Source organism: Oenanthe melanoleuca, chromosome 3, assembly GCF_029582105.1.
Source record: "Oenanthe melanoleuca isolate GR-GAL-2019-014 chromosome 3, OMel1.0, whole genome shotgun sequence".
In the NCBI taxonomy this organism is placed as follows: Eukaryota; Metazoa; Chordata; class Aves; order Passeriformes; family Muscicapidae; genus Oenanthe; species Oenanthe melanoleuca.
This window is the reverse complement of record NC_079336.1, coordinates 98,034,871-98,048,956: the sequence shown is the minus strand read 5'-3', so window position 1 is coordinate 98,048,956 and position 14,086 is coordinate 98,034,871. Positions and strand designations below refer to the sequence as shown.

The 14,086-nt window shown below is 52.5% G+C and overlaps 1 protein-coding gene across 1 annotated transcript in view; it reads right to left on the bottom strand.

The window, feature by feature from the left end:
- Positions 1-13,308, bottom strand: part of KIZ (kizuna centrosomal protein) — a gene marked incomplete at its 5' end in the record, with an annotated part of 31,076 nt that extends 17,768 nt beyond the window's left edge. Inside the window, 6 exons of the mRNA XM_056486983.1 lie at positions 3,587-3,743; positions 4,406-4,670; positions 7,293-7,385; positions 8,863-9,019; positions 10,372-10,434; positions 12,950-13,308. Coding sequence (XP_056342958.1) covers positions 3,587-3,743; positions 4,406-4,670; positions 7,293-7,385; positions 8,863-9,019; positions 10,372-10,434; positions 12,950-13,308 — 1,094 coding nt within the window. The remainder of the gene's footprint in view (positions 1-3,586; positions 3,744-4,405; positions 4,671-7,292; positions 7,386-8,862; positions 9,020-10,371; positions 10,435-12,949) is intronic.
- Positions 13,309-14,086: the final 778 nt, after the last annotated feature.

The following is a 14,086-nucleotide window of genomic DNA, read 5'->3' as shown; positions in this document are numbered from 1 at the left end:
CATGGAAATCATCCTGTGCCACTGCATGGAAATCATCACCCTGTGCCACTGCATGGAAATCATCACCCTGTGCCACAGCATGGAAATCATCCTGTGCCACTGCATGGAAATCACCCTGTGCCACTGCATGGAAATCATCCTGTGCCACTGCATGGAAATCATCACCCTGTGCCACAGCATGGAAATCATCACCCTGTGCCACAGCATGGAAATCACCCTGTGCCACTGCATGGAAATCACCCTGTGCCACTGCATGGAAATCATCCTGTGCCACAGCATGGAAATCATCCTGTGCCACTGCATGGAAATCACCCTGTGCCACTGCATGGAAATCACCCTGTGTCACAGCATGGAAACCACCCCTGTGCCACTGCATGGAAATCACCCTGTGCCACTACATGGAAATCACCCTGTGTCACTGCATGGAAATCATCCTGTGCCACTGCATGGAAATCATCACCCTGTGCCACAGCATGGAAATCATCACCCTGTGCCACTGCATGGAAATCATCCTGTGCCACTGCATGGAAATCACCCTGTGTCACAGCATGGAAACCACCCCTGTGCCACTGCATGGAAATCATCACCCTGTGCCACAGCATGGAAATCATCACCCTGTGCCACTGCATGGAAATCATCCTGTGCCACTGCATGGAAATCATCACCCTGTGCCACTGCATGGAAATCATCCTGTGCCACTGCATGGAAATCATCACCCTGTGCCAGAGCACGGAAATCACCCTGTGCCGAGAGTTTAATTCCTTCACCTCCTCAAGCCAAACAAATCCGGTGACCACCTACAGGTACCGGGCCAGCCCTGGGACCTCAGAGCGGTTCTGATGAGGCTGCACCTCCATAAAGATGCAAATGAGGACTTAAGCACTGAAACAATGGCGCGGGCTAATCCCGGGACAGAGGTGTAAATGGCTATTCAGGTCCCGGCTGCCGCTTTGTGGGGCTCCCAGCCCAGGTCCCGGCCGGCAGGGAGCACCGCAGCTGGGCCGAAAGAGAGATTTCTTTCTTTCCTTGCCCCGCATGCAGGGGCTGACATGTTTCCAGTTAACCCTGGCTTACTCTGCCTCCAGGGAGAAGCTCCGTGCACAAAACCCGGCGGCATTCGCACGGCTCTGCGCTGAGCTCTGTTTTCCCTCCGAGTGTTGGGCAACAGCGAACAATTAAGTGGGGGCTGCTGCGTCTTTAGTCGAGTTTCCTAGACATTTAATAAGCAAAACAATGCCAGGGAGATCACATAGGCAGTTAAACAGTGCTTTCTCTTTTCCCCCAGCCTTACAAACCCTGTATTCCAGCGGCCGGCTCGTTTCCCATTGTTTTCCTCCCGCTGGGTGGTCCTTCCAGGGCGCCACTCGAGAGGGATACAATAATAAAAAGGGAAGGGGAAGGAAGGGACACCAACATAAAGAAAAACAAAATGTATGACAATCTGCAGCAGGCTACGGATCAGAGGTCAGCAAACAAGAGGTCCTTCTCTTTTACAGGTTGCTTCCTGGAAACAGTCTGATTAAGCTGACAGCTTGAATTATGTGTTACATTTTGTAATGCACAATCCATCTGTGCTAAGTCCTCCTCAATGCAGCTGAAGCAGCACAGGCATAAGCTCTGCCTTTTTCCACCCCTTCAGCTCAGCCTTAAAATAGTCATCATCTTTCTCCACACTAATTCTCAGAGAGCCTCTCCCCCCGCCTCCCGCCCCCCGGGTTTAAGCCCTCAAAGAAAGGGCTGGGTGCTGCAGGGAATGGTAAGAGGACACGGAGCCTTTCCCCTGGGATCAGCTGCTGACAGGAAACCCATCCCGGGCTGTTCCCGCGGGGCTGGGTGTGAGAAGGCAGGAACACCCACCTTACTGCCCAACAGGCTCTGATAAGCCAGGCACAAAGCTGCAGCGCCCTAGGGACCTGCAACGAGACCAAACCTGCTGGAGCACCTTTCCCAATAACATCTCCCTTCCTCGGCTGCCAACTGCGGGAAAAAACCCGCAACTCCTCAAAAAACAGGGGCTGGCAGGAGAGGCATTTGATCCTAAGATGAAAACTTGCGGCTTCCTGGCATGCAACAAGGACTGGTTTTGCCTCTGGAGTCAGCCATGGTCTCTGCTCCTGTCAACACCATCCCTTGTGTTCATTTCAGATAATTCACCAAAAGGGTAAGAACAGTGCTTCCTTCTGATGCCACACTGACACTGCTGCAGTGGGAGAGTCCAAGCTGCAGATATTTCAACTTAAGGCAACAAACACACAGAATTTGGCGAATTTCAGCACACTCCTTCAGCCAGCACAGGAATTTCACAAGAGAAAGCCACGAGGGCTGGAAGGACATCACATGTTGTGAATCCGTGGTGTGACAGAGCATTCCCACACTGTGTGTAACGAGTACAACTGAAATTCGTGCACTAATCACTTGCAAGCTTTCCCACAATATTTTTGGCCAATTAATTTTGCAAGGCTGCATCCCTCGGAAATCCCACCTGGCTGTGAGCACAACAAGGCTGCTCCTCCACTCCTGCCGCTGGATCTGCCTTTTCATTTGCAGGTAAAGCAAATGAAAACCTCTACATTTTTCTGCAGCAGCAGCAAGCAGCGGTGATCCCACTTCCACGGCCTTGAGAAGCAGAGGCATTCAGCTTGGCACAACGGGAGGAGAGCTCCGTGCCCCGGGGACAATGCAGGCGCTCAAACCTTGTGCATAATTTCCCCGGGCCTCGAGAGCTGCTCGGAGCATCGTCAGGCGCACAGCGAGGGGAGGGAACACAAGGTTAAACTGCTCTGACTCCTCTCGCAGAGACGGGCACTCGGCGCTCTGCTGTGATTAACAGGTGGGATACAAAGGGACGACTGCGGGGAAAGCTATTTACATGCAAATCAGATGATGTTTCCATAGCGAGCAACAGCCCGATGCAAATGGGAAGGGATGAAGTTACACAAGTGTCTGGCGGTGGCCCCCCGGTTTCTGCTCAGGTGTCAACACCCAAACCAGCACTGACCACAGAGTGCCCAGGAACGGACATTCACAGGTTTACACAATGCAAACAAGCAAGATGGGAGAACCCTGCTCTCCATCCAGGGGTAGAAGCGGTGCTCTCTTTGCACCATGTGCCACTCCAGAGCTGCCAGCCCTCCGGGGTAAGCTGAGCCAGCCCCTCCCAGGTGAGCCGGGCCAGCCCCTCCCGGGTGAGCCGGGCCAGCCCCGGGGACCATCCCGCCGTGGGCACAGCCCTGCCGGGACAGGGATGCACTTCCCGGTCTCACGAGGGCGTTGCGGGGCCGAAAATCCCGCCGGGATGGATTTACATCCCGTGCCTGCAGAGCACTGCCCTCGTCCTCTCTTACTCTATTTCCAAAAATGCTCAAACAGTTCAACCCATGCAAGTTTTAGCAAGAAAAACTGGAACAAGATTTGTGTACATTTAAAGAACACCAACTGCATTTTAGCAACATTTAGCCAGCTCTGACCCCAGCGAGGTGCCCGAAGCCCTACACGCCCAGCATGGCAAAAGGACAGGGGAGAGCTTGGAGAGCTTTGGTGCCCTGACTGTCCATCCCAGCTGACCCAGGGAATAGGGAGCTGGTACCTGTGTGGTGCTGAGCTGTCCAAGGGCTCCAGAGCCCGGGCATCCCTGCCCTGCTCCTGCTGTGTGTCGGGAATGCTCGGCCTCGCCTCCTCCTCCTCCTCAGCAGGGACTGGGAGCTCGGCACTGCTGCCCTGCCTGCTCAGGCCAGGCTCTACCCCTGTAATAACGATAAACATAATGAATCAGAGATAAAAACTGCAGTTATCCTTCTCAAAACATTACCAGGAGCATGGAGTAGATCAGTGTAGGAACAGAAACCAAGCTTACCTGCACTGTTCACCCCGTGTGTATCCATCCATCCATCCATCATCCATCCATCATTCATCCATCCATCCATCCATCCATCATTCATCCCTCCATCATCCACCCATCCATCCATCCATCATCCATCCATCCCTCTGCTCCTCCTGTCTGTGGGTTTCCCTGCCCTCAGCCCCTGTCCTTCCATGCTCCTCTCACAAGGGGGAGTCCAGGGAGGCTGCAGCCTTTGGGGTTTGGGAACTCCTCAAAAAACACCTTGGTACAGACACCAGCTACCTGACCAGATCAGCTCTGGGGGGATCACTCAGCTGTCCTGCACCAGCTCTGAGGGACAAGGCAATCAGCCTGACCCAGAAGTGCCTCCTCTGGTGAAGCAGGCTCACATGAACCCTCTTCAGATGAGGCTGAGACTTCTCTCACAGTGCCCCTGACCAGGATCAGCCCCCAGCACACTGTCCTGGTGAGCAGCCTGGAAGGAAACAGGGTCCAGGAGAAGAAAGGAATAGGAGAGAAAAATGAGTAAGAGGCACCAGACAGGGACAGATCCCACTGCCATACCTGGAACATGTCCTGGCCTCGGGGGGGCTGCTCTGGCACCAGAGGCTGAGCTGAGCTGCTCAGAGCCTTCCTCACTGGCAGGCAGGTCCCTGTGTCCTGCTGCTCCCTCCTCACTCTCTCCAGCAGCAGTGCCAGTGTCAGTGCAGAGTCCTTTAGGGGATGGGGGCTCCTGCTGGGAGCCCACAGCTGCAGTGGCCGAGGCAGCTGGGGTGGGGCAGCCCAGCTCTCCCGGCACAGCTCTGCTGCCAATGCCAGCCTGCAGCACCTGAAACACACGGTGGGACAGGGCTGAAGGACACAAACAGGAGACAGACACATGGAGCTTCTCCAGCTGGGCTCTGAAAGCCTCACAGAATTCCAGACTTTGCTGTGGTGTTAATACTGCACAGCCCCTGGCACACACTCCCTGCATCCCAGTGTGAAATGAGGGCCCAGGCCTGCATTAAAAGGGACCCACACACACCAAGGACCCAAACCCCTCTAAATGGTGACTGGGAAACCTCTGGGATAAGGATCCTGCACAGCTTTGGAGACCCTGGATCAAAGCACCACATTCTGAGCTGCCCAGAGGGACCATGGGGTTCCATCAGTGAATCACTCAGCAGATCCAGCTTCCCTCGAGTCACAGAAAACTCAGTCTCACTGCCTCCCTCCTGCTCTTCCCACCAGGTGAAGTGGGACATGGAGCAGACACATTTTGACCAGCACTTTCCTCCAAGGACTGTTGAACTTGCCCAACACCAGCTCCAGGAGCACAACCACTCTGCTGTAAATCCCAATGTTTTAACACTTGCCTCTTTTCCTCTGCAAACCTACTCAATCAGGACAATTTAGGAGGAGTGGCTGCTGACTGCTGCAGGGTCACAGCCAGTTTATGCAAAGCCAGAATGAGCCACCCTAATGCCATTGTTCACTCTGAGCAGGGCTTCCTCTCCAGCCCCAAATCCCAGCAGCACCCTTTACAGTCACCTCCACACCTCTCCCCTCTCTTTCACTGCCTGACCTCTTCCTCCCACACCAAGCCAAGCCCAGCTGAAAGGAAACAAAGGCATCTTGTCTGCTCTGTGACCAAGATGCCTTCAAAAAGCTCCAATTCCACATAACAAGCAGCAGAACAAAAAGCCATGGAGTCATTTGAAGCAGTAGTTATAGGTTTGCCACTCAGATTAAGTTCACAGCTTATTCCATCACCACTGCTCTCAGGTTCCTCCTAATTACTTCTGGGGTGTGGGATTTGGTGCTTTCAAATGCCTCCTGCCAGCCCTGCAGGGCTCTGGCAGCTCCGAAACAGATGGATTTCAAACAGGCACAGGCACAGATCACCATCAATCTCCTTTCCCCAGGAAGAGACTCTGCCACTCCCAGGTGTTCCTGGGAGGTTCTGGCATCCCCAAAATCTTCTGAAGGCTCCAAGGAAGAGTTTCTGAGCTGGCTTCCCAGCACAGAGCACCCAGGAGCCTGGGCTGCACAGCTCTGCACAACCACTCCATTATCATACACAAACTGACATTTTTGGGTACACATCACACTGTCATGGTGCCCAAAACTCACCCACAGCTCTTCAACCCCCGAGTCACAGCACAAGCCTTTGATGCTCTGGTTCTGGTTTTTCTAGTACCAACTTTTCCATCCCATCTCCTGCACTGCCTGCCCTCATTGGACAGCTCACATTCCAAAATAAACTCACCTTTCCCCACACCACCTCCCAATTCAGACCACAGCTTGCACCCTGCCACAGGCCTGCCTATATAGGTCAAGGCTGCTAGGCTTCACTGCTTTGTGTATTACAGTTTAAAGAATGCTCTAAATTCAAGGTTTTTAACTTTTTAATCTGTGGGGAAAACTTCCTATAAACTCAGATTAACGACTGCTAATGCACTGAAGAAAGGAAACCAAAAACCTTCCCCCTACTATAAAAACAAAATAGTGTGGCCTCTGTTTCTTTTCTGATAAGAGTCTTAAATACCAAACATTTAACTGCATAATAACATTCCCTGGCAGCCAGCAGCCTGCTTAGCAGATACATAAAGCAGGTAAAAGGGGAAAAAGTTAATTTCTTGGCTGAATGATTCCATCGGTAGCTATAGGGCAAACTAGAAAGTCTTTTAGTAAAGTAGCAGTTGATTCTTCTATCAATCTGCAGCACACACACTCTCTTCCAAGGAATGCATTAAATATGAAAATCATATCCTGTTATCATCTGTTCCCAGCTTTCAGCCCAGTAAGCTTCCCTTAATGAATGCTGTAGCCTGGGGGACGCCGGCTCCTCGCAATAATGGAGTGATGCTCCCGTCCTGCCTGCTCCTGCACTGCCTGGCTGAGGGGCTTCCACACACAGTCACAAGTGACTACTCTTGCCAGCATGCTCCAAGTTATTACAAGATGTTTTTTAGACATTTCATCTAAAAGAGCTTTGCTGCTTTTAGTGGAGAAAACAGCTCTGGTCTTGAACTGTATCATTTATATGGAGATAGGAGGAGGGATTAGGAGCCTGCATTACTGGAGATACATGGCAGCAGATATTTAAGTATTCCTTGTCAGTCTTTTTGTCTGTTCCTTAGATATGCAATCTCCTTCTGCTCCCTCTGAGGAAAGGTCAAAGCCCACGAAATTATAAACCCAGCGCACGGCTCCTGGGCTGCAGCTCTGCCAATATCCCTCATTAGGAACATTTCTGCCATCTCCACACCAGCCAGCACAGGAATTACAAAAGCCAACAAGGGGACGTGAGCAAACAGCCCGAGGTTTTTTAATTCTGGCTCTCTGGGTGAAAAGACTGCACTTTTTACCCGGGTGCTTCCCCCTCTGCGGGGCTCTAGGCACAGTTCCACAGTGCAATTCCTGCAGAAAGGCTGAGCACAGGGATACAGCCCATTCCCCCCATTACCTGCTGGCTGGATCCTTCCTCCTTGTCACCTCCTGCTGACAAGCTGCCCTCTCCAAGGGATAACAGGTTTTTAATTTCCCTCCCGTACCACTCCTGAAAGGGAACAAATCTGTCACACAAAACTGGAGGCCCAACAACCCCTCCAGCCCTCCCCAAGCCGAGACACCACTTTGCAAAGCCCCCACAGCCTTTGTAACCCATATTTAAAAGCAGGGATCTCATCTGCTCCTCGTTTTTCTGCTCCTCTGCCCAAGCAGGGCCTGTACACAATCTGCTGCAGAGTTTTCACACACATTTATTCACCCCCTTCACTTAGAATCCTACAGAACAGCAACTTGTTGAATCATATTCGCTGCATCCCAACAATATCTGTGACACCAAATTATTGCTGCTGCCTCCAGACAGTGACTTGCCTGCTCTGGGAGCTCCACAGTGTGTTTTTCATGCCCCCTCTTTACAACTGGCTGGGCTCTTGTGAGGAACAATCCCTGGCAGATGTTCCAGAGCAGCCTGGCAGAAAAAGCTCTGCACACAACCAGCTCATCCTTTGCTCCAGCAGCTCCCAGGTAGGAGCGTGGAATTCCAGGGGACAAAACCTCACCCCTCACCTGAGAAGTCAAGATGCTCAAAAGAGACTCAGATGGAACTTCTGGGTTTTGTTGGAAGCTGAAAGGAATTTATTTATGCTCCTAAAAATTACTGGCCAAGCACAGGGAGTGAAAGTGCATCTTTCAGAAACAAAAGGAGTTTTGTGAGCTACAGCCACGTAATAAATGTGCACAGAGTTGTGATAAAGCACTCCTAAAGGGCATTCTCTATGGAAAAAAAAAGGAGAGGAAACAGCAATAATTTCTTTCTGTGTACTCCCATGATAGATTAAATGATTGCATGCTCCATAACTCTCCTGCTTTCCATAACTAACACGGGGGAGATGTCATTTGTTCAGCAGCTCTGAAAAGCAACTGTAACTTGGCAAAGATAAAATGGATGGCACAGGAACATCAGAGTGGAAGGACTGGGCAGCACAACCTGTGGCATTGGCACTGGGACTGGCAGCCCAGGAAAAACCCCTTCAAAACAGCAGGGGAAGGCTGGCAGAGCAGCTTTCCTGCTCTGCTTCAAGCACCAAGTGACAATCAGGGGCAGGGAATGACACACCCCAGGGACTCTGAACTCTGGGCTCCTGCACTGCAGCCAGGAAAAGATGTTCTGGGAATGTCAGCACACCCAACAGGCACCACCTGGGCAGCTGCTGCAGGAGTAAACATTAGAAAGCAGGAATGAGCTCATTTCCTTCTTCGTGCTCCCCCAAAAATCTGGCTCCATGCATCACTGGCGTGAGCAGGCGCTGCAACTTCATTTTAAAAAATCTGGAATCATGGCATTGAGACATCCCAAACTGTAGTTTAGGGAAGAGCATGACAAGATAACAACACCAATAACGGCAATAATGTGATTGAAGGAACCTGAGCTTTTTCTCACAGCCACTTCAGAGCTGAAATCCGGGCCCTGAGGGGAGATTCCCGCACACCACCAGCAAGCCCAGCGCCCCAGGCTCGGGGGAAGTTACTTCCATGTCCCGGATGCTGTCCCAGGCCGCGGTGTCCATGTGAGCCCGCAGCTGCAGGAGCTCCCGGCGCAGGGCGCGGTTCCTGCGCAGCGCCCGCCGCCGCCGCCGCCGCACCGCCGCCAGCCTCCTCTGCAGCTCCAGCCGCCTCTGCCCCGCCCTGCAGGGCAAACAGCAGCCCCTGAGGGTGCTGAGCACGGCCCCGGCAGCCGGCACGGCCCCCGCAGCCAGCACAGCCCCTCCCTCGGAGCGGGAGCTGCTCCAGACCCCACCAAGGGCACACTCGTCCTTCTGCACACCTACGTTTGTGCAAACACACATAAACACCACTCACCTGAGATTTACACAGGGGTTTGATGTTCAAAAGGGAGAACACACTAAAACCTCCTGTAACTGTGTTTGAAATCTGCTAGTCACTCCTATGCCATTAAATCAAAATAAAACTGCAGCGCAGCAATGTGGTCTGAAAGTCACCCAAGCAGGAACAAGGCTGAGGTTCCACAGCTGCCTCAATCCATGGTGCCACCAAGAGGGGCCCTGGAAATCCACCTAACCCAGCTCTCTCTCCCTCCTACAAACCAGATTCCTCATGTGCCTCCAGGGCTTCCATGCCAACACAGGGAAATGGCACCCAGGGATGCCCCTGGCTCACAGCTCCCCTTCAGCCAGGAGGGAAACTGCAACACCCTCAAGGTGTTCAGAGAAACTGCAACACCCCCAAGGTGTTCAGAGAAACTGCAACACCCTCAAGGTGTTCAGAGAAACTGCAACACCCTCCCCAAGGTGTTCAGAGAAACTGCAACACCCTCAAGGTGCTCAGAGAAACTGCAGCTCTAAATTCAACCAAATCCAATAAAACCAGGAAACAAAGTAGATGTGATGCTGCCCCACCTGCCCAGGCTTTTTAAAAAAAAAATCTGTATCTGCATTTTGTGCCCCTTTCAGAAGAGGGGCTCCCACAGCACCCAGCACTCAGTCCCTGGAGCTTTACACAACTCCTTTGAGGAAATGAATGGAACACTGGATGACATTCTCAGTCCTCTCTGGTTGTTGGGACTTCTGAACTTTATTTTTTTTGCCTTGGTTTGCTGTTTAGGGTTTGGGTTTGTTGGAGTTTTTTTGTACAGACTGTCCATGCAATTTACATTAAGTAGAGACAGCAGGAAGAATCCAAGGAGCAGGATCAACCTGGAATATCCCCTAGGGTTTCTTAAAGCTTTCAACTTTCTAAGGCCTTTCTAAGACCTCCAGCTGTGGTGATTTTGTAAAAATAGGATAAAGCCAAGCTGCATGTTGGTTATTCCCAAGATTTTAATATCCACCAAATGAGGCATTTATGTTACTGCTGCAGTTATTTCATCAATAACTTGAAGATGTGAATTTCACATTACACTTAACATGTGACTATAAATGTATTATTACTGAAAAACCTTCCAGACAACCCTCTAAAGGCATCCCAAACCTTTGTAACTAAAATAAAATAACCCCCAAGAAGCTTTTGAACAGGCTTACAGGTGTGGATGAGCCATTGTGTATTCCATCTGCTGCCTTCCTAGTTCCAGCCTGTTGGCTTCACTGGAAGAAAACAAACAACACAGAGTGAGATAAAAGTATTTCACCATCTCCAAATGCCAGAACTAAGGGGTTTTGCTGAGCAGAGGTCAGATTTGCTGGGAGTTACAACTCCAATCTTTCACCTTTTTCACTCTGTTCTCACTGGAACAGGGCTGCTGGCAAGGGAAGAGATTCCTGAACATCCACAAGACAGCCAGAGACCCCAGATGGCCCAGGAAGGGCTCTGAGCCCCACAAGGAGCAGTCCCCAAGCCTGTCCCTCCTCTTCTTGCCCCACAGTCCCACAGCAGAGCCCTTTCCATGCAGGAAACCCTTGGCTGGAGCTCTTCCCAGGACAGCACCCCTGAACCTGCCCCAGGGATGGATTAGGATTAGAAAATCCTCATTTTCCACTTCCCCACGTGCCAGACAAGTGCTTTATTTAGGAACTGAAGCTGAAACCAAGCTCACATTGCCCTCTTGGAACCCTTCTAGAGAATCCTTCTAGAGCATCCTTCTAGGGCATCCTAGAGCATCCTTCTAGAGCATCCTCCTAGAGCATCCTTCTAAGGCATCCTTCTAGAGCATCCTTCTAGAGAATCCTTCTAGGGCATCCTCCTAGAGCATCCTCCTAGAGCATCCTTCTAGAGAATCTTTCTAAGGCATCCTTCTAGAGCATCCTTCTAGAGCATCCTTCTAGAGCATCCTCCTAGAGAATCCTCCTAGAGAATCCTCCTAGAGCATCCTCCTAGAGAATCCTCCTAGAGAATCCTTCTAGAGCATCCTCCTAGAGCATCCTTCTAGAGCATCCTCCTAGAGAATCCTCCTAGAGCATCCTTCTAGAGAATCCTCCTAGAGAATCCTTCTAGAGCATCCTCCTAGAGCATCCTTCTAGAGCATCCTCCTAGAGAATCCTCCTAGAGCATCCTTCTAGAGAATCCTCCTAGAGAATCCTTCTAGAGCATCCTCCTAGAGCATCCTTCTAGAGCATCCTCCTAGAGAATCCTCCTAGAGCATCCTTCTAGAGAATCCTCCTAGAGAATCCTTCTAGAGCATCCTCCTAGAGAATCCTCCTAGAGCATCCTTCTAGAGCATCCTCCTAGAGAATCCTCCTAGAGCATCCTTCTAGAGAATCCTCCTAGAGAATCCTTCTAGAGCATCCTCCTAGAGCATCCTTCTAGAGAATCCTCCTAGAGCATCCTTCTAGAGAATCCTCCTAGAGAATCCTCCTAGAGCATCCTTCTAGAGAATCCTCCTAGAGCATCCTTCTAGAGCATCCTTCTAGGGAAGCCTTCTAGAGAATCCTCCTAGAGCATCCTCCTAGAGAATCCTTCTAGAGCATCCTCCTAGAGCATCCTTCTAGAGAATCCTCCTAGAGCATCCTTCTAGAGCATCCTCCTAGAGCATCCTCCTAGAGCATCCTCCTAGAGCATCCTTCTAGGGCATCCTTCTAGAGCATCCTCCTAGAGCATCCTTCTAGAGAATCCTCCTAGAGAATCCTCCAAGAGCATCCTCCTAGAGCATTCTTCTAGAGCATCCTTCTAGAGCATCCTTCTAGAGAATCCTCCTAGAGAATCCTCCTAGAGAATCCTTCTAGAGCATCCTCCTAGAGCATCGTCCTAGAGCATCCTTCTAGAGAATCCTCCTAGAGAATCCTCCTAGAGAATCCTTCTAGAGCATCCTTCTAGAGCATCCTCCTAGAGAATCCTTCTAGAGAATCCTTCTAGAGAATCCTTCTCTGAGCCCCTCTGGCAGCAGGAACAAGTGTCCAAGAGGAATCCTGGAGGAGCCCAGAGCCTGTGGGGCCAGGACAAGTGTCCAGCAGGAATCCTGGAGGAGCCCAGAGCCATCCCAGAGGGAAGCTGGTTTTGGGAACAGAGTCCCAAAGCTGAACAGTCCCAAGCTGCAGCTGAGGATGAACAGCCATCCCCTGAGGGAAAACCAGGAAATTAGCAGGAGAGGCTTCCAGCAGAACCTGCTGTCATTGGGCAGCAAGGGGTGTGAGTGAAGGGGACACCACACACCCCCAGACACCTCCCTGCAGTTTCCCTGGAAAAGCCCTTCAGATCAAGGGGTCCCTTCCAGCCATGTGATGCTGCCAGTGCCTGGAGCAGGACTGGGATTTCCTGACACGTGCACAATTTAACAGCCACGCTCCAGCTGGGCTCTCATCCTTCCATTTCCTCTGACACACAGATTTCCAGGTCCTGCTTTTACACTTCTCCAGGTAATTTTCCTGCCTCGGTGGAGAGCACTGATACCCTAAGGGATGAGGATGCCGATGGACATGATCCCATTTCCTTCTCTTCCATCCTGCAGAGAGCACACAGCGCTCCCCATCCATCCATCCATCCATCCATCCATCCATCCATCCATCCATCCATCCATCCACGGACTGACTGCTCAGCCCCTCCAGAACCGGGACAGCGAAGGGAAAGACAAAAAGGAGCTGGAGGGGCACAATGGGGGGAGAAAGCTTTCCTGTGCCCGGGGCGAGAACCGAGCCGAGCCGAGCCGAGCCAGCCCACGGGGCTCACCTGGAGCGGCGGCGGTCCCAGCGGCCCCGAGCCCGGTGCCACTCCCGATCCCGGTGATCCCGGTGATCCCGCTGGTCCCGGTGCCGTTCCCGGCGATCCGGCTGATGTTGATGCTGATCCCGATGATGCTGGCGCCGTTCCCGGTGACCTTGGTGTTCCCGCTGATTACGGTTCCGTTCCCTGTGATCCCGCCGACCCCGGTGATGTTCTCGGTTATGTTCTCGGTGATTCCGCTCCCGTTCCCTGTGATCCCGCCGACCCCGGTGATGTTCTCGGTTATGTTCTCGGTGATTCCGCTCCCGTTCCCGCCGATCCCGGTGATCTTCACAGTGATGTTCACTGTGCGGATCCCGGTGATGTTCCCGCTAATCCCGGTGCCGATCCCGCTGATCCCGGTGCCGATCCCGGTGCGATTCCCGGTGCAGATCGTGGTGCGGTTCCTGGTGATCCCGGTGCCGATCCCGGTGCGATTCCCGGTGCCGATCGTGGTGCGGATCCCGCTGATCCTGGTGCCGATCCCGGTGCGCTTCCCGGTACCGATCCCGGTGCCTATCCCTGTACGGATCCCGGTGATCCCGGTGCCGGTCCCGGTGCGGATCCCGGTACCGATCCCGCTGATCCTGGTGCCGATCCCTGTACGGATCCCGGTGATCCCGGTGCGGTTCCCGGTGCCGGCGGCCCCGCGCGGTTTCCGCCGGTGCCCACGTGCGGCTCCCGTCGTGCCCCGCGCGGGATCCCGGAAGTGCCGCCCCGCGTTGCCATGGGGACGGGCGGGCGCGGCCTGCGCCGCCCAGAGGCGCCTCTGCAGCCTGGGAGGCGTTTTGTTGTTATTATTATAATTATTAATCGTTATTTATCGCTACCCCGTCTGTCAGCACCACGCGGGTACCGCGGGTGTTGCTGTTCGCCCCCAGCTCGGTGCTCGCGGGGCGAGGCAGGATCCGTGTCCGTGGAAAAGGGGGAAATAACTGGGAGCTGCCGAACAGGGACAGTTGGTTTTTGTGCACAGAGGTTATTGTGCACCATGGTTTAAAAAAACAAACAAACTGTGATTCCTCGTCCTCTGGAGTGCCCCTGTCACCTCTCCAAAATTCATATGGAAGGAGCCACAGTCACCTCCAGCCCCCCATTCTGATC